At 43.6% G+C, this 18,081-nt stretch overlaps 1 protein-coding gene across 1 annotated transcript in view; it reads left to right on the forward strand.

Moving 5' to 3' along the window:
• Positions 1–18,081, forward strand: part of PSMD1 (proteasome 26S subunit, non-ATPase 1) — a 126,832-nt gene that overhangs the window by 67,221 nt on the left and 41,530 nt on the right. Inside the window, exon 17 of the mRNA XM_032777256.2 lies at positions 15,066–15,180. Coding sequence (XP_032633147.1) covers positions 15,066–15,180 — 115 coding nt within the window. The remainder of the gene's footprint in view (positions 1–15,065; positions 15,181–18,081) is intronic.

An 18,081-nucleotide genomic window follows, 5' to 3' on the forward strand; every position in this document is an offset into this window, starting at 1 on the left:
TGCTAGAGAATTACTTCCATTTTTTCTGACATATCTACATGGCACACACACCTTATACCTGCATAGAATAGAATTTCCAGCAAAATGTACTCCCCTTACATAGAATAAGAGAACTAGGACAGACGATCTCCTGTTATCTCAATCCCTAGGGGTCTCATAGGGTCTGAGACATTTTATCATCTCCAAAAAAGTTTTAGGAAGTGAAAAGTCCAGGTGCAGTAACCACCCCCTGCATCTAACCATCATGTTTCCTGTTGAAGTATCAGAAAAATAAACAATATCACGCACATGAAAATAAAACTGAAATTAATACAAAGATAAAATTTCGCTGTCTAGTGACCATTTTTATCTAGTGTGTTCTCAAGGCTTCAACTGGGCCTTTGGTTTTCTGTCTGCATGTAACAGCAAGTCTGATTTTGGTAGTGAAAATAATCGTGGGAGCATTTTTCAGGCCTCAAGGGGAGATTAAATGCTATAAAATGCACCAGCATTTATTTGTAGGCACAAAATGGAGGCTGTTTTTGAAAATCCAGTCCTATTTATTCTTCTTCGAGTGATTGCTCATATCCATTCCAGTAGGTGTGCGCGCACCGCATGCACGTTCGTCAGAGACTTTTACCCTAGCAACACTCTGTGGGCCGGCAGGGCGCCCCCTGGAGTGGCGCTGCCACGGCGCCGGATATATACCCCTGCCGGCCCGCCGCTCCTCAGTTCCTTCTTACCGCCCGTGTCGGTCGTTGGAACTGTGGAGCTCAGTCTAACTGTTTCTCCACCTCCCTACAATTCACTTGTTTTCTCTTGAATTTTGTATATAGTTGAACTTGTAACAGTAGTTAGTAGTTAGTTATCGTTCTATTAGTAGTTCTTTGTAGATAGTTAGAAGGGATCGGGTGTTAGCCCCTTCTCCTACCCTGGTACCGGGCACATGCCCGGATCACCGGGCTTCAAACCGTGCGCGGCCTGCCGTAGGCTGATGCCCACAGGAGACCCGCACGACTCCTGCCTTAAGTGCTTGGGCGAATCTCGTCTGATGGACAAGTGCCGGATCTGTAAGGTGTTCAAGCCCTGAACTAAAAAGGAGCGGGACGTTCGCCTGAAACAGTTACTGATGGAGGCAGCGCTAACTCCTCCATCCTCGGCACCGTCTGCGGCACCGGGACCAAGCACCTCCGCGGCACCGCAAAGCACACCTTCCGCGAAGACGCCGAGTCACCAATCTCCGGCTCCAGCTTCTGCCCGGCACCGCTCGCTCTTGCCTTGGGGCAAGAAGCGCAAGCCTCCTGCGGCCGCTATATCCACACCACAGTCAGAGCGCTTAGCCAAACTGGACCACCCGGCACTACCATCTGCCGTGGCGCCGACACCTGCCGCACCGTTGATTCCGGCCTCGGAAGAGCCGTCGAGTCCGGTGCCTACCAGCTCCCCGGCACGTGCCGCGGTTGAGCTCATCGTGCCTTCCACCTCGGAGGCGTTTTCCGCAGCACGAGACCTGATCGCCCTAACGGAGCCTGAGCTGCCTCGACCCCCAGCACCGCCAGTGCGGGTCCCCCAGTCTATAGGCAAGCTGGCCCTTCTACAACCTTGTTCGCCCGGCACCATGGAACTTCGTCGTTCCAGGTCCCGATCCAGGACCCCATCCAGGTCCCACAGACGCTCACGGTCTCGCCACTGATCCCGGTGCCACGGCCGCTCGCAGTCCCGGTACTGTTCCCCATCAAGGTACCGGTCGTACTCGCGGTACCGCTCGAGATCCCGGTCACCGTCCAGGCATTACCGACACCGATCCAGATCTTGGCACCACTCGCGGCACCGTACTTCCCGCAGCCGATCCCGGCACGGTGACTCCCCGCGCTGGTCGACCTCCCGGCACCATGCTGGTCGTAGGTCCCGGTCGCGCTCTCGGCACCGTCAAGACTCCCAGTGCCGCTCCCTGGCACTGCATAGGGACAGTTCCAGTGGCTGCAGAGACCTGCATCACACGGTCTCCGCTCCTCCATGGCCATCTCGTCAGCCGTCGATCTCCTCCCATGCCGAGACGGCATCATACGGAGAGTCGGACAACCAGCAAGGTCCTCATCAGTGGCCCTTTTGGACCCCATGGGCTTATCACTAGGGCCAAGGTGGCCACCATCCACCGCCACACTCCGTCCCCTCCGAACATCGGGCCCCGGAGTCCACGGTGAGCAGATCCCTTCCAGTGGGGACCAAGCGCTCCCCTGCCCAGGGCTTGGAACAGCAAGAGCAGCCCCAGGACGTTCCGCACAACCAGAAGTCTCTCCAAGACCCTTTGGTCCCTGGGGTCTCTTCCTCCTCTTCCCTGGATGAGGCAGTGGCGGGGACGGCAACATCTGGACCGCCCCCAATCTACCTTAGGTCTCACCAGGACCTTCTCCGCCACGTGGCCCTGCTGCTAGACCTGTCCCTAGCGTCTCCGATACCACTACCACTCTGCCCGGATCTTATAACGCAGGACTTGGCAGGGCGGATTGGCAGAGGCCCTGGAGGTTTTTCGCCTTCCTCTGCAGCATGGGGCATGGGTCGCTTGCTGGTGGATTCCCTGCAGCTTGAGGTCTTCAAATCTCAATTTTGAGGATTTCAATAACTCATCATGGGTTGGGGTTATAAATGTGTACTGGGTAGGGTTTTGTGGCTGCCTTGTGGCAAGGAGGTCAGAACTAGATGATCAATCTGGTCCCTTCTGACCTATGAGTCTACTGAACTTCGGCAGGCCTTACCACCCGGCCTTCAGTCCCTCGCACCTAACAGTGTGACTACTGTCTGGTTTTTAACCAATCTGAGCGCCCGCTCGCTCAGCCAGGGTCAACAGTTCGCTCTTGGGGACCAAGGAAACCTTCACGCGGCGCGACATAATTTGCCAGTGGAAGCGTTCTCTCATTGGGTGTACACAGCGTTCCTTGTTCGCTGAAGCGTTTCGGTTCCCTGTGGTCTTGGACTATTTTTTCCTCAAGGTCAAGGCCTAGACACTTCCTCAATAAGGTGCATCTAGCCGCAATCTCCACCTTCCAATCCCGGAGAGTCGGGAGTCCACCTTTTTCACCTGATAGTCTCAAGATTCCCTTAAGGATTGGAGAGACTCTACCCCCCCGGTTTAAGCCTCCTTCCCCTTTTCTGGGATCTCACCCTTGCTGCTGCTAGGCTCACGCCCGTCCTTCGCGCCTTCGCACTTGCTCGTTGCTCTACCTGTTTGGAAGACGGCCTTGCCGTCGCTATCACCTCGGCCAGAATGGGTTTCTGAGCTCCGTTGCTTTGGTGGGTAGACCCCCTACTACACTATTTCACAAAGATAGATGCAGCTACACCCCACCGGACCGGCCTTTCCTCCCCAGGTGGTCTCTGCCTCCATAATACCAGGACATTTTCTACGGTCTTTCCTTCTCGAAGCCCATGCATCAGCGTCAGGGACCAGCCAGCTACACACCTTGGATGTCCACACCGGGTGCTCGCTTTCTACATCCACGAGGTACTAAATCTTTAGACGCTTGCCCAGCTATTATAGCAGTGGCGGAGCGTATGAAATGGTATGCCTTTTTCCCAGAGGCTTCTCATCCTGGGTGAGGTCCTGTATCCGGCGTGCTTGACTTGGCTCACATCCAATGGCCACCCACCACCCACTCTACTTGGGCTCAAGCCTCGTCCACCGCTTTCCTGGCCCACGTGCCCATACCAGGAGATATGCCGGGCAGCTACCGGTCGTCTGTGCCTAACCTTTACATCTCACTACGCGCTGGTTGAGCAATCGCAGAGCCGTGCCGCCTTTGGCTCAGCGATCTAACGTGCCGCAACATCTTGCTCCGACCCACCGCTAGGTAAGGCTTGGGAATCACTTACCTGGAATGGATATGAGCAATCACTCGACAGAAAAGACAGTTACTCACCTTTGTAACTGTGTTTTCGAGATGTGTGCCTCATATCCATTCCACACCTGCCCTCCTTCCCACTGTCGGAGTAGCCGCAAGAAAGAACTGAGGAGCGGCGGGCCAGCAGGGGTATATAATCCGGCGCCGGTGGCGGCGCCACTCCAGGGGCACCGCCGGCCCACCGAGTGTTGCTAGGGTAAAGTCTCCGACGAACGTGCACGCGGCGCGCGCACACCTACTGGAATGCATATGAGCAACACATCTCGAAGAACAACAGTTACAAAGGTGAGTAACCGTCTTTTAGTTATTCTGATATGTTGAGCTACTTGAAGGGTAAGAGTTGCTAGAAAAAGTGGGAGAGAGAGAGAGAGAGAAATGAAGGAAGAGAGGATTAAAAGTGAAGACACTTCCATGTACTAAGGCAAATTGTGCTGTGCCAGCACTAGCAAACTTCATAGCCATAAATCACCACCCTGAGAGACGCTGGATGACAGTGATGGAAATGAATGAGTCTTGTCTACCCTTCAGCTTCAGTTCCACCATTGCTAGCTTCAATGGAGCTCTTCTGGGGTGATTTATGGTTATGAAATGTGCTAGTATAGACAAAACCATGCTGTAGGCAAGGAACACGTCATGCAGGGTGTAGAATTGGTGTCCTTTTGTGGACAGGAAAAATAACTTTTTGGTTGCCCAGTCACAAGGTGTATTCTCTCTCTGCTGACTTTTCTGATGTACATATCTGGATTAAGGTCACCCACACCTTTTATACTGACCACCAGACAGTAGATGTTAAAGCATTTTGCTTGCCACTGACCTGGGCTTAATTCAGACCACTGACATCACTTGTATATACTCCTTTGTGACTCTTATTCAGCAATACAAGGTACTCCCCGCATCTATTCCAAGACCTCATTAGCTCAGCATGTTGTCTCCATTTTCCAAGCCCCCACTCAGCTTTTATTCATTTTTTTTTTTTTTTTAATTTTGAAAAACATCTGTGTTGAAGCCATGCCCAAGCTCCCATTGATTTCAGTGGTGCCTGGCTTGCACCCACTGTGAAAATGTAAATAAATCTTGTGTTCCTCCATGGTTGAGACTTGACTGAACTATTTTTTCCTTTTCAAGAGAGTTTGGGAATATGACAATATGAGGATGAAACTGTTGCTAGTGTCTGAATCACTAAGAACCCCCCCCCGCCCAAAAAAAATAATTCCAGGAAAGTACCTAAGTACATTAAAATATACCTCAGGGGTGAAATTAATCTCATTGACTTCGGTGTGACTGCTTGTGTGGGTATAGGAAGTCCAGGACTTGGCCTCACATGTTCTAATTCAAGAAACAGGAAGTAAACCTCTGGAGGAAAAATACAGACTAGCTCTCTTAAAAACTGTGGTGGATGTAGTCACACAAGTTATTGATATAGGCCCATATTGGGTCTGCGTCATTATTTTCAAAGGAGTTTATTATTTCTCATTTGTCACATTTCTAAATTTTCTCTTTCACAGCATGTTCAGAACTAACTTTAAATCATTTCAAGGGGGAAAATGTCTGAGTGATAAAAGTGTAACTCTGTCAACCTAAATTCTCTGTTTCCTCTTGTGAAAGGACTTGCTGTCTCTAGGTGCCTTTAAATAAATCACTTGTTCTGGATATTTCCATTATGAATCCTACATGCCTGAGAACATCTATTTTGACTTGTGTAGTGAGGGCTGTTTCTTGCTGAAGTGAGAATTAAGTGTTTGTACTCTTTTGGAGTGCCTCACATGTGATTATAGTCTGATGTTGTACCATACAAATGGCTCTTGCTGCCTCGCTGTGAGAATGGGCTCACTTGAGAGCCTGCTGAGAGACACTTTTCTTTAGTCCTATGTTGTGCAAAATAGCTAGCATTACCAAAAAAGATGTCTTTGTATCTTAAGGAAGTAGTGGCAACTACTGTACACTGTGATTGGTGCTGTGTGTGTGTCTCTCTCTCTTTCCCTCACTCACAATGAAAAGGAGTGCTTTTTACACCCAGCTGTGGGAAAATAAGCTTTTCTTGGTAGGCCCAATGGTACAAAAAAGTGGTAATATAGTGGTGTAGGGGCCTGGTATAATGGATATTCTTAATAGTCTGTGGATTTCTGATTCCAGTTGGCTAGAAAGCTGAACTCCGTGTGTGATGGTTTTTGGATTTGTACCTGCCCAGGTTTGAATGGCTGTCCAAGAAGCATTTCCTTTTGCAAGTTCCATTAGGTAACAGCAGAGACTCACTAACTGAATACTTCCTAGTTTTGGCTAGCCTTCCTCCCTTGGTAGTTTGCCCCAGTTTGCTGCCTAACTCTTTCTCTTAAAAGTTTAACTCACATTTGCCCAGGGAGAGGGGAAACCCATATTACAGTATATATGTTTTTGGTTTTTTTTTAAAAGAGCTGCTATCATTTCTACAGCCCCGTAGCTATGCTTGATAATTACAACCACAAAGATAAGTTAAGGGCATAATTCTCGAAGGTTCTGAGTGCCTCAATATCTGTTGAGTCCTTTGGTGGTTGGGGTTTCTCTGAACTCTGGAGATTCAAGCCATTAGATCTAGCATAGTATAGGATAGCAGAGAAAGCCAGGAAATAAGGAAAGGACCAAGGAGAAAAGTGAAATATCCTGAGATGATATGCTTTAGCTGTGTACAATCTTATATTTTTCTTTTTTGTCCTTTAGATCTAGTCATTTTCCAATCTTTAAAATATAACTGACAATTTGAGGGACTAACAGCGCAGGAGTGATTCTGTGTTAATTTCATCTACTTGCATACTTCCCCCTCATCTAGTCTTGCCTGATTCTACTCATGTTCCTCACAGTCTTCTCTAGAATTAACTCTCCTAAATAATTTAACACCTCATTGTTCACTCTTTTCCAGATCATTGATATTATTTTATTGAATTATTTCCTCTCCACATTGGATAAACTTGCACAAGTGAAACTACAGCTATCTCATCAAACTGGTGCGAACCCCTAATGTACATGTGATGCAGTAATGTAAAGAAGAGCTTCACTGGGGGTGACCAATTGCCAAATCTCCTGGAAGTTCCCTCTGTCTAGCAGCTGGCAGTGCATATACAACTGGAAGTATTTTAGAGAAAGCTACTGCAGGGAATGAAGCTGAATTGGGCACAGCTTGGATTAGCTTTTTCCAGGCATGGGAATGGAATGACAAAAAAGGTTTGGAGTTTCTTGAGAGAGGAGCTGATGAGCAGAATTAGAAACTGCCTGCCAAACATAACCAAACTGCGTAACATCCTGTTGCATTTTCTCTCTCCCTTCCCCATAGTCTGTTTTCTTTTCAGTTGCATGCTCTTTGTCTTGTCTTGTCCGTAAAGAGCCACTGATACTTTTCTCTGAGAAAAGATTCCAGATCTTGTGATTAGATGTCAATTTTTCCGCTTTTTGAAGTCGTCATAACTTTTTCTGCCACCTATCATGGCAGTATCAGCGTGCCAAGATATTCACTGTATGGAAATAGTTCCATATTGTATGATTTATTAAGGTCCAGTAGTTCGGGGAAAAGTCATAAATATTTGGAACTTTCTGAAAAATACGCAGGGAGAATTAATTAACAAGTTAGTAAAAGTATATTTGGCTTTGTTCTTTAATTTTTGAGAGTCTCATTTTTCTCTAAATTGTAAAATCCTTAAATATTTAGAGTCTTGAAAAAAAATGCTTGCGTAACTTCAGTGATGGTTCAAACACTTCCATTTTTAGTTCTTACCACACACATGATGTGATGGTTTACTTTCAGCAGCCTTATGTACATATTGCTTACCTTCTGTGTATATTAACGGTTTATTAATTAAGTGTTGCTGAAATGTACGGAGGAAGTAAAGTCAATCTCTGTCCTGAAGAGTGCACAGTGTACAAAACTGACACAGAAGACAGGAGGCACTGAAATGCTGCTACCCTGGAAAATGAGTATGATATAAGAACCTGACCAGACTAGACACTGGGAGACCCCAGCAGAGGAACTAAGTTTTGTTTTTAATGTAGTGTCTATTATCTTACTGCTTATACACTGGCCGCAAGAAGGCATTTGTAGGAGGAATGTGATGAGAAGAGGGTGCATACACCGAAGCATATCCCAATGAAATCCTTCTAGACAAAGTCCACTAAGCTGCATTCTGCAGTAGTTGGGACTGGAAGTGATCTTCAAGGGAAGCCCCAGATAAAATGCCTTAAAATATACCAGCATACGTGTTACAAAAAATTGGGTCAGAGGGGCAAGGGAAGGAAACTTCTGATAACTTTGGAGATCAAGGGAAGCCATTCATGACTATCACTGAAATGTGACCATGCATGCTCAGCTGATCAAGATGTCTTTGTATTCAGACCACTCTGTGTTCTGACTGGTTGAATCCTCTGCAAGGGCTTTATTACAACATTACCATGCATCAATTTTCTGCTTTTCCTGTGTGAAGTTTTGCACTGTGGATTTAGGAAAAGCTCCTTTCCCACTCTTGACCCTGGGAGTGGTGAGGAATACCACATTTTTTGCTCCCCTGAATAATGTTTTTGGGCACGTTCAATGCCATGCTTAGTTGCTAATTGATTTATCTGTTTCCAGGAGACTAGCATCTCTAGGAACTAATGAGATAATAGTTCAAATGGACCAGGCTCTTTGGATGATGAAGTTAAAGAGCCTGTTCTATGCTCTCTCTGTTCTGGCCCCATGTTTCAGTAAAGACTCAAAATCCTTAGCTGCGTGAACTGTTTGTTTTTCTTCAGAGGTTTTCAGAGGAACTAACTGGTGAGTAAAACTAATAACATATCAGCCATGTTGTTCTGTTGAGAATCCTTTTTTGCTGTCCTGGTAGACTCTCTTAAATCTTTTTAAAAAAAGGTTTTGTTTATTGCTCATAACATTAACCAATCTGAGACGTGGAGACTGAAGTCTTTTATTCGCAGAAGAGATACCAAAGCTGTAAAATCTTTCCTGACCGTGTCTTCTTGAAATTTGTCTCTACCCTACCCTAGTGGGGTCAGTTGCTGGACTGGGCCCATTCAGTGTCTGGCCTTTCTACTAAGATAGTCAACAAAGAGACACCAGTTGTGTTGGTGTGTTTTGGCATATGGACACTGATTCACCAAGATCTGAGCTTCATTTTCCACTGAGGAGCCACTGAGCAGCCATTAGATGGTAGTAAGCACACGCCATAGATTCATAACTGGTGTTCTAGAGCTGGAAGGTTCTGTATTGCAGGACTTATTCTTTGAGTCCACTTGGCAGGTGACACAGGAACAATTTTCAACTATCTGCCATGACCCAAATAAGATTTCAGTGATTTCCTTTTTACTAAGGAAGTTAAACTCTTGTAGGAGAAATGCTAAACCCTGGATTTAGGTCTAGAGAGGTAAAGAGCTTTCCAGTTCACTTTAAAATACTTGTGTAATTTTTTTTCTATAGGGATTTGGTAGGAATAGAGACTGAAGTCTGTGGGAAAGTTTGTGATGTGCAGTGCTTAATTTGTGCCAAGGCTTGCCAGGCTTGGCAGTTCCTAGCCCTGGCACCTTTGGGCTTGGCATGTCAGCTATGAAAGTAAAAAAAAAAAAAAATTGCTTGAGCCCCAGCATATCTTTCATTACAAATTATGCAAAGGAGGTGTGGCTGCATATGAAAATATAAGTTGCTGGTATTGAAAGCTGTCTAGTGTTTGATTCATGGGGGGAACTTCATAAGAAAACTGTATCAGATGTTGACAAAGTATTCTAGCATGGCCAGATTCCGTATTGATGAAGTGAAAAGCTTTGGATTGCAGAAGAAATGTTATGCTGCCCTGAAGTCTTAGTTTGCATTTAACGGATGTGTCCTTGAGTAAGCATGCATTTAAGAGGGCTCCATGGTTTTACTAAATGGCTTTACTTGATAAGCTATGTATTAATTCAGCAGATTTGTTCCAAACTGGTTTGTTAGAGCAATATCCGCTAGTGCTGTTAAAGTGACAATTTTTTTTTAAATGGTCAGGCTATACAAGACAAAACTTTAATTTGTTTAAAAAAAGGTTTCTGACGTTCGCTTGTGCAAAAGCCATGTTCATGTTTGTTAGAAACAAAAGGAAGGAACCCAGATAATTCAATTTAAGAATAAATATTTAATGTCTTTCTGAAATATATGTTCTAGTTTAATCACACATTACAGGGCTCAGTGCAGGAATTACTGAATGAAATTCAATGTATGGCCTTGTGTTGTGCTGGAGATCAGATGATATGATCATAATGGTCCCTTCTGGCATTAAAATCTATCAAGTATATCTGTTTTCAGATTTTTCCCCTCAAAAAGCTGTAGTGCGAAATTGAATCCTTATTGAGATTTCTACCTACTGAATCTCAAGATCTTATCCTGATGTGTCATATTTACTTCCATGTGTAAGATTTAGACTTGATACAAGTCTGGTTGTTACTTGTTAGTCTTTTAGATTTTCATCTGTTCACTTTGGAAAATGGCGTCGTGTTTTGTAAATGGCACTAAATATGGCCACCATTTTGTCCCATATCAAAATGAGCCTGAATCTTTATGATAAACCTTAGAACAGTGGTCCCCAAACTTTTTACCTTGCGCCCCCCTTTACCTCTGTCCGCACCCCCACCCCACCCCCTGAAGCCGGGGCTGGCAGTGGGCCTGTGGCTCTGGGAGGGGAGGAGCACAGACAGGAATCAAGAGACTGAGGCTGGGGGCCATAGCTGGGGGTGGCGGCGGGAGTAGAGCCTTGACTGGGGGCCTCGGCCTGCAGCCCGGGGCCAGGAGCAGAGTTGGGCAGTGGTTCCCCACCCCTTGTGAGGGCTGGCCTGGGCCCCAGCCATGCCCCCAGAACATCCATCCATGCTCCCCCAGAGGGGTGCGCTCCACAATTTGGGGACCTCTGCCTTAGACTGTTGTCAGTCTCTCTGTGGGTAACAGACTTACAAAGGTTAGTCATTAAGCACTGATGCTAAAATCTGTCCTCCAACATCACAATGCTCTTCTTTTGTCAAAGCAGTTTTTTAGAACCTTGTTTCATAGTTCAGGCCATCAGCTCATCCTCCTGTCTCCAGGCTTCCACCTTTTAGCTCTTCAGAGGGTGGGAAAATGTGATAGAGACTCTACTGTGCAGCAAAGTGGGTTATTGAAAAGAAATGAATGAGGAGTCCTTGTGGCACCTTAGAGACTAACACATTTATTTGGGTATAAACTTTTGTGGGCTAAAATCCACTTCATCAGATGGATGTAGTGGAAAATACAGTAGGAAGATACATATATATCTATATAGATATAGATTTCTCTCTCTCTCTTATATGTTAGCCAAATGGGCTCGTTTCCCCCTGGAGCTACTCAGTTACACCAAGGAGGCACGGAAGGCAAGCAGACGGGTACCAAACTCTTTATTATCAATCAGCTGAGCGGGTGCTTTTTCTCGGCTAATGCCAGAGAGAAAGACACACCTTATGAACACAAAGCAGGCTTCTTTTATACTAAATGACAAACAATTTTGCGTGAGTAGATTCTGCTAACCTATACATTTTTTAAATTCCTTCCCAGGGGTCTAGGGGTAAATAGGATACATCTGTTTGACTCCCCTTACTGAGTGTCTTGAGTACGTGCATGCGAAAGGCAGGAGTGCATGCTAAAACAGGACGTACGTGTGTGTGTAACAGCTAAGTTGATAAGCAAATGGTCAACATAAGCAAATAGTTGACCTTTGCTCTAACAATACACACACACACACCCCCACCCACACACACACACACACACCCATGAAAAAATGGTTGTTGCCATACTAACTATGACGGACTCATCAGTTAAGGTGGATTGATATCAGCAGGAGAAAAAAAACTTTTGTAGTGATAATCAGGATGGCCCATTTCCAACAACTGACAAGGTGTGAGTAACAGTATGGGGAAAATTAGTATGGGGAAATAGTTTTTACTTTGTGTAATGACCCATCCATTCCCAGCCTTTATTCAAGCTTAATTTTAATGGTGTACAGTTTGCAAATTTAATTCCAATTCTGCAGTTTCTTGTTGGAGTCTGTTTTTGAAGTGTTTTTTCTTGGAGTATTGCAACTTTTAGGTCTGTAACTGAGTGACCAGGGAGGATGAAGTATTCTCTGACTGCTTTTTGAATGTTATAATTCTTGACATCTGATTTGTGTCCATTTATTCTTTTACGTAGAGACTATCCTGTTTGGCCAATGTACATGGCAGAGGGGCATTGCTAGCACATGATGGCATGTCACATTGGTAGATGTGCAGGTGAACGAGCTTCTGATGGTGTGGCTGATACCTAATCACATCAGCAGAGTAGATATGCATGCAAATAATTCACAATTTGATTTGAGGAAGCTGGTCTGCACTGAGAGCTCCAGTTACTAAGAGAGAATGCTTTTCCCCTGCATGTCTAGTAATGTGAGACTGTTTATCCAAAGAGTAAATATTTGTATCAGTTTAGTTGTTAATATTTTTTCCTTAATCAGACAGGTATATTTAGCTTTGCACATTTCAAGTGTTTGGAAAATACCATCAGACTTCATTACTGACTGTTTCACATTTTGTTTTCCAAAAGCGGGTCAACATACAACCATCCATGATAGCATTTGACTACTTTAATAATGGGCTATCGATAAAAGCATTCCAAACAATTGTCAGAAGTCATCTTAATTGTTGTAGATCTGTCTGAGAGTTCTATAATAAATTGGTTTAAACCAATCCCAGATTTTTAGTAGCAGGCTATCCTAGAACATCTAGCTCTGAAGCATTTGTCATTGAACTCAGGTTCAGAAAACTAGGTTTCACAGCATGATTAATGCATGTGGCTATTGATGCTAGCAAAATGTATAATCATATCTTTGCCAAAAATGTTTTTCGATACTTCGGCTTGCAGTCTGCCTGTTGAACTTTTGTTGAAGTAAAGCAAACACTAAGGTGTTAGGAACGTTAGTACACCAGCCTAAATGTTCTGCACAGCTGAATGCTTAGGCTCATTTATTAAAGGATTAGTCATTCCCTGTCTCCACAACAGGTCGTTTTTTAAAGACACTGTCAGTGTTTGAGCTGTTGTTTGAGCTAAAAGATAAGTCATTTTGTGAGGTCTTATAATTTATATAGTCCTCACACCTACTGCTAGCTTGCAAGGAAGGATCCAGCGCTGTTCCCTTAACTGACCCTAAGCTCTTCCTCCCTCTATTTAGTCAAGGTTGCATCTTTGAGACAGCGAGCTCCCAGCCTGACAAACCTGAGTCATTCTCCTTTTGTTGGGTTTTCTTCTCAACTGTTGTCATTGCTTTTCCAAAAGAGCTGGACTGGGTCATCTCTGTGCTGTCTATAGGTTTCAGTAAGGGAGTCTTGGAACAGAATGGGATATTGCTGGAAGGGGAAGTGATCTATGTGGCTATGTAGAGGGGGCATGCACTTGCTCAGAATTCATGGCTTTCCCTCTGAATTATGAGAGCCAACCATCTTATCCCCATACAACTACTTGCTGCCATTACTGTTGGATAGTTGAGAGGCCTATTAAGATGAATTGCTTCAGCAGCATGAAAAGCAGAAATGGCAGGCAACAGGAGATGTTAGCTGGCAGTGGGAGGCAACAGAGGGGGTGATAAGGGAGTTTTGATGAAGATAGCAATGAGGGCTGTTGGGAGAATTTGCGAGGGGAAGGTTAGCAGCACAGAATAGCAGAGTAGAAGCTGTTTGTGTGTCTGTAGAACAGTGAATTTGGGACCTGGTCATGTAATGATTTAACTATGGTCAGTGAAGTCAGTCCTGTACAGAACAAAGGAAGACACAGTTGCCACTCCCAGACGTTAGGTGTACATTAAAATAAAAAAAATTGTTGAATTGTAAATTGTCCTTTTGTTCTGGCGGCTCACCTGGCTCGTTGTTTGATCTGATGTCTTGATGGAATGCTGACCTTTTAAATACTCTAGATGTCATGTATTGTGTGCAAACATTAATCCTTGCAAATCCCCCGTGAGGTAGTTTTCTATCCCCATTTTTCCAGAGAGGAAGCTGTTGCAGAGAGATGAAGTGAGTAGCCAAAGGTCACACACTGAGTCAAAACCGAAAACTAGAACCGAGGCGTTTCTGGCTCATCTCCTGGTCAAATTATTAGATACTGCTGCCTCTTAATAGAAACTATGTTAAGTTGCATGATGTTAAATCTGGGTTTAAAATTACAGGCATCCATACAAAGAGTGGTTGAGAATGGAAGGTGTCGTGAGATGTGCCTAGATAGTACAGTGATGGGCACTATAGAAATATCTAGATGGCTGCAGTGACTGAACTATGACCCAAAGTTTCCCTTCCCTCTCTTTCAGAAACACGTATGTGCTACCTGCTCTCAGTATATTGCCATTATCAGTAGCATTGTCGAGCAAGCTATATTTAAAAGATTAGCCTTGACAAATGTGAGTGCATTTGTAGTGCTTGTGAGTTCTGAAGTTTGGTTGTGAAGAGAATGCTGTCTCCTTTTGAATGGAGTTCACTTCAATAGGCTCACTTTGAAGAACTTCTGCTTTTCTATCCTGAACTGTTAGAACAGGCAGTTCACAGTACTTTGAAGAGTTGTATATGTCTCTCAGATTAATTGAAGAATAAAATAGGATCTGTAAATACAGGAGAGAAATTAATATCCCCACAACTAAGAGTGGCTTGCGAGCTGCTTTGCAGGTATTAAATATTCACAGCCCTTTCATTGCCACAGACTCTGGGTTAGAAATTCCACTATTGTGGTGAATTGACAGGCCTGGCCGACTGCTGGCATATTTGAAAGGGGCTGGCTCTGTACCATTTTTAGTCTACAGGTGTCAACTGACTTAGACAAAGTACTGAATGGATTATGGATTCTGCACTTCTCTCCCCCAGAAGCAATCTTGTGCTGCTATTGCCACTGGTGTGTGGGTTTGAGGGACGAAGCACTCTAATCATTTTCAAGAAACTCTTATCAATTATCTATAAACCATTACCGATGGGACTTGTGTGTGTCATCTGCTATGCACAATAGAGCACTTTACAGAGGGAAGTTCACAGGGCATGCATGTCCGTATCTGGCACAGTAGTATAGTTTACTCAGAAAGGCACCATGTGCAAATTATATGGAAGGAGGGTGTATTTTTTCAGTATAGTCAAGTAAAACCCCTAAATTCTCAAATGAGATAATAATCCGAGCTATTCTTTGTCTTTCCCTAGGACTCCTGAACAGTGTCCCAGTGTAGTTTCTTTGCTGTCAGAAAGCTACAACCCACATGTGCGTTATGGGGCTGCCATGGCGTTGGGCATCTGCTGTGCTGGCACAGGAAATAAGGTAAGGACAAAAAGCCAATAATAGCTACTCCAAGGCTCTTTCTGCTTTCTTTCCTTCTACAGATATGTTCATGAAAAGTATCACAGAGCATTATTTCGCACACGTGGTCTTCCAGCCAGTTGGAGTGTGTCAGCATTTCCTCAGCTTCTGTGCTTTATTGCATTGAGTGAAGCAGTCTTTTTTTCTATTATAGGAAGAGCAAGTAGATGAGGCAGAACAAAATACATTTGTTCACAATTTCCACCATCTTAGAGTTTGTCTATAGTGAAGGGTTTTTTAACTCTAGTCCATTGCCAATTAACTTGTTGGGTTGCATGTTTGTACATGTCTGGATATGTCAGTCATTTGTTCCAAGACACAAACATTTGTGGTTTACCCCAGAGTTTGACCTTTTTTGGCTTCCATTTTTTATTTTTTAGCACTGAGGGGGAAAAACAAAATCATGTGTATTGTCCTGACACTCTTTTCCATGTTTCATAATCGGCACAATAGCCACATAGCAAAGTCAAATTGCAAAAATGAAGCTTCCTCGAACATTTTGCACTTTAAATGCTTGTACATTGAGGGTTCTTTTTCTTAGGGGAGCAAGCACTATGTATAGTGTTTAGCTGTCACAGTAGGTGGGGAATAGTTAGGAAATAAAACTTTATTTACTGCTACTAAATTTTAACTGATCAGATTAGCAGATTTCAGTCTGGTGTGGTACAAGGTTTTTTCTGGTGGATCATAAAGATCAAGAACTTCATCTGTGGTTTCCAGTTTTATGTCCATCTCCACACCACCCTCCATACCACTCCCACCCTTCCCCCCAGTTCCCAGACATACTAGGAATCCATTCCTAGATTCTTATATGTTCCTGCACACTCATGAATACAACACCTATTTGAAGTTCACACAGTTATGACATTCTCTGTCTGCACTCATAAACTGACTTGCATGTAGCCTGAAAGCAAATTGGAAGCCATATTTTCTTCCAAGTTACTGTTTTCACATGGAATATGGCCTTGAGGAACTAATGTTCATTGACATGCTGCATCTGAAAAGTTAATTTAGTGGAAATGCTCTTAGTCATACAGTCCACATCTGTTTTATTTCCAAGTAATTTGTATGATCAAGATAATAGAACCTGTTTGGCCAAGGTTCTGTGCTTTATTTTTATTTCTTAAATAAAGATCTGAAGCATCTGTTTATGTTACAATGTGTCTTTTGGGGCTTATCAGCATGTTTTAAAGGCTAAGTTAATGCCTCGTAACTTGAGAGATTGGAAATGAACTTAAGATTTTTGTTAGGCTGAAGGGCACTTCCATCATGCATATTCTATAAATAGCGTTGAACACATACAGTGTTACTGTGAGGCACAAATGAATACACGTAAGAAGACAAAGCACAGCCTTTTAAAAGTAAACTGCATGGATTCAGAAAGTTCACATGGCAAAAAGTAGGTCTGATGTTGCAATGTAATACCTGGAAATGGTTCTTTGCATTAGTATTCTGGTTAAAGTCAAGTTGATGTCAGTTTTTCTGATGTATTCCTAGGAAATGTCAAGCCTTGTGGGGACATTGCCAGTATGGAAGCCCTGCACAAGACATCAGTTTACAATCAGAAGATTGTAGTGCAGTAATTAAGTTGTAAAGTAATTTGATGTTTACCTAGAGCAGGGTGGAGTCCTAGGAATGTTTATAAACAAACTAGGTATTACTAACAGCTGTTTGCTTTCTGTGTTTCTGCATTCACCTGGATGAATTCCTTTCTGAAAGACATCCCCAAAATATTGCAGAATGCCCCATAGATGCCTCTGTGGGATCTATCCCATGAGACCTGTGGACATACGAGTAGTTATGACACTTTTTTTTTCTGTTTAGTTTTACTCTTGCTCTTGAAGAGCTCTGTTTGAAAATATAATTTTGATTTGTAGTAACTGTTTTTAGTAAGCAATTAGAAGAGTATTTTAAAGGATGACTTACAAAGTGGCTGAGCTCCTGTGGATAGAGATTAAAGGTGTATATGGCGCTCAGTTTTCCAACATACCAAATTGACACCTACTTTACAGAAAGGAACAAGAGTGCTGGGTATCCATAAGCAGCATACATACAATAGATTCTCTCTTCTGGACAGTTCTTGTTTCTGTACGTAATTCACGTGCAATGCTGAAATACTTGTTGATCCATGCTTTTGAGCTTAGTGACTCATCTATTGTATGTCATGTTGGCTTTACACTAGTAACTGTCAAAGAATTTTCTGACCTCAAATAAGTTCTGAAGCTGCATATTGGTCTTCAAAACATAGATCCACCAAATCTGTGTATCTGTGGAGATAGCACTACTTGTATTAGATGTGAGATATGTTCTTAGAATTAAAAGCTTTGTGGTCTAGTGGATAAAGCACAGGACTGGGAGTTAGAAGACCTATGTTGTATTACTGGCTCTGCTGTTGCCTCACTGTATAACCTTTGGCAAATAATTTGACATCTCTGTGCCTGTTACGCCTTGGGTAAAATGAAGGTAACATTTACTTACCTCTGTGCTCACTAGAAAGGGAAGCAGTGTATAAGTGAGGTGAGAGCAAGATATGTAAGTACAAAGTATGGTATTTTGATCATTATTGTCAATAATTCTAACCTGCCAAATACTTTTCACATTTCTGCTTCCAACAAATACAGATTTTGGTCATTCTGGCATTGTTTTGTTCAGCAAATTCCTCTAACTCCTCTAGCTTTGAGCAGAAGTCCACTAGCGTGAGTGCACATTTCTGTAAAAATTTGCCGAGTGATGGGAAAATATAAATAATACAGTAAACAGCACCTCATTGCCACCTTGCTGATGGGCCTAATTCAATAACCCTTCATTAGACTGACTGAAACCTGCTGTTTGAAAAGTAGTAAACTTAATTTGTGTGTTTGG

This window comes from Chelonoidis abingdonii, chromosome 8 (genome assembly GCF_003597395.2).
Source record: "Chelonoidis abingdonii isolate Lonesome George chromosome 8, CheloAbing_2.0, whole genome shotgun sequence".
Lineage (NCBI taxonomy): Eukaryota > Metazoa > Chordata > Testudines > Testudinidae > Chelonoidis > Chelonoidis abingdonii.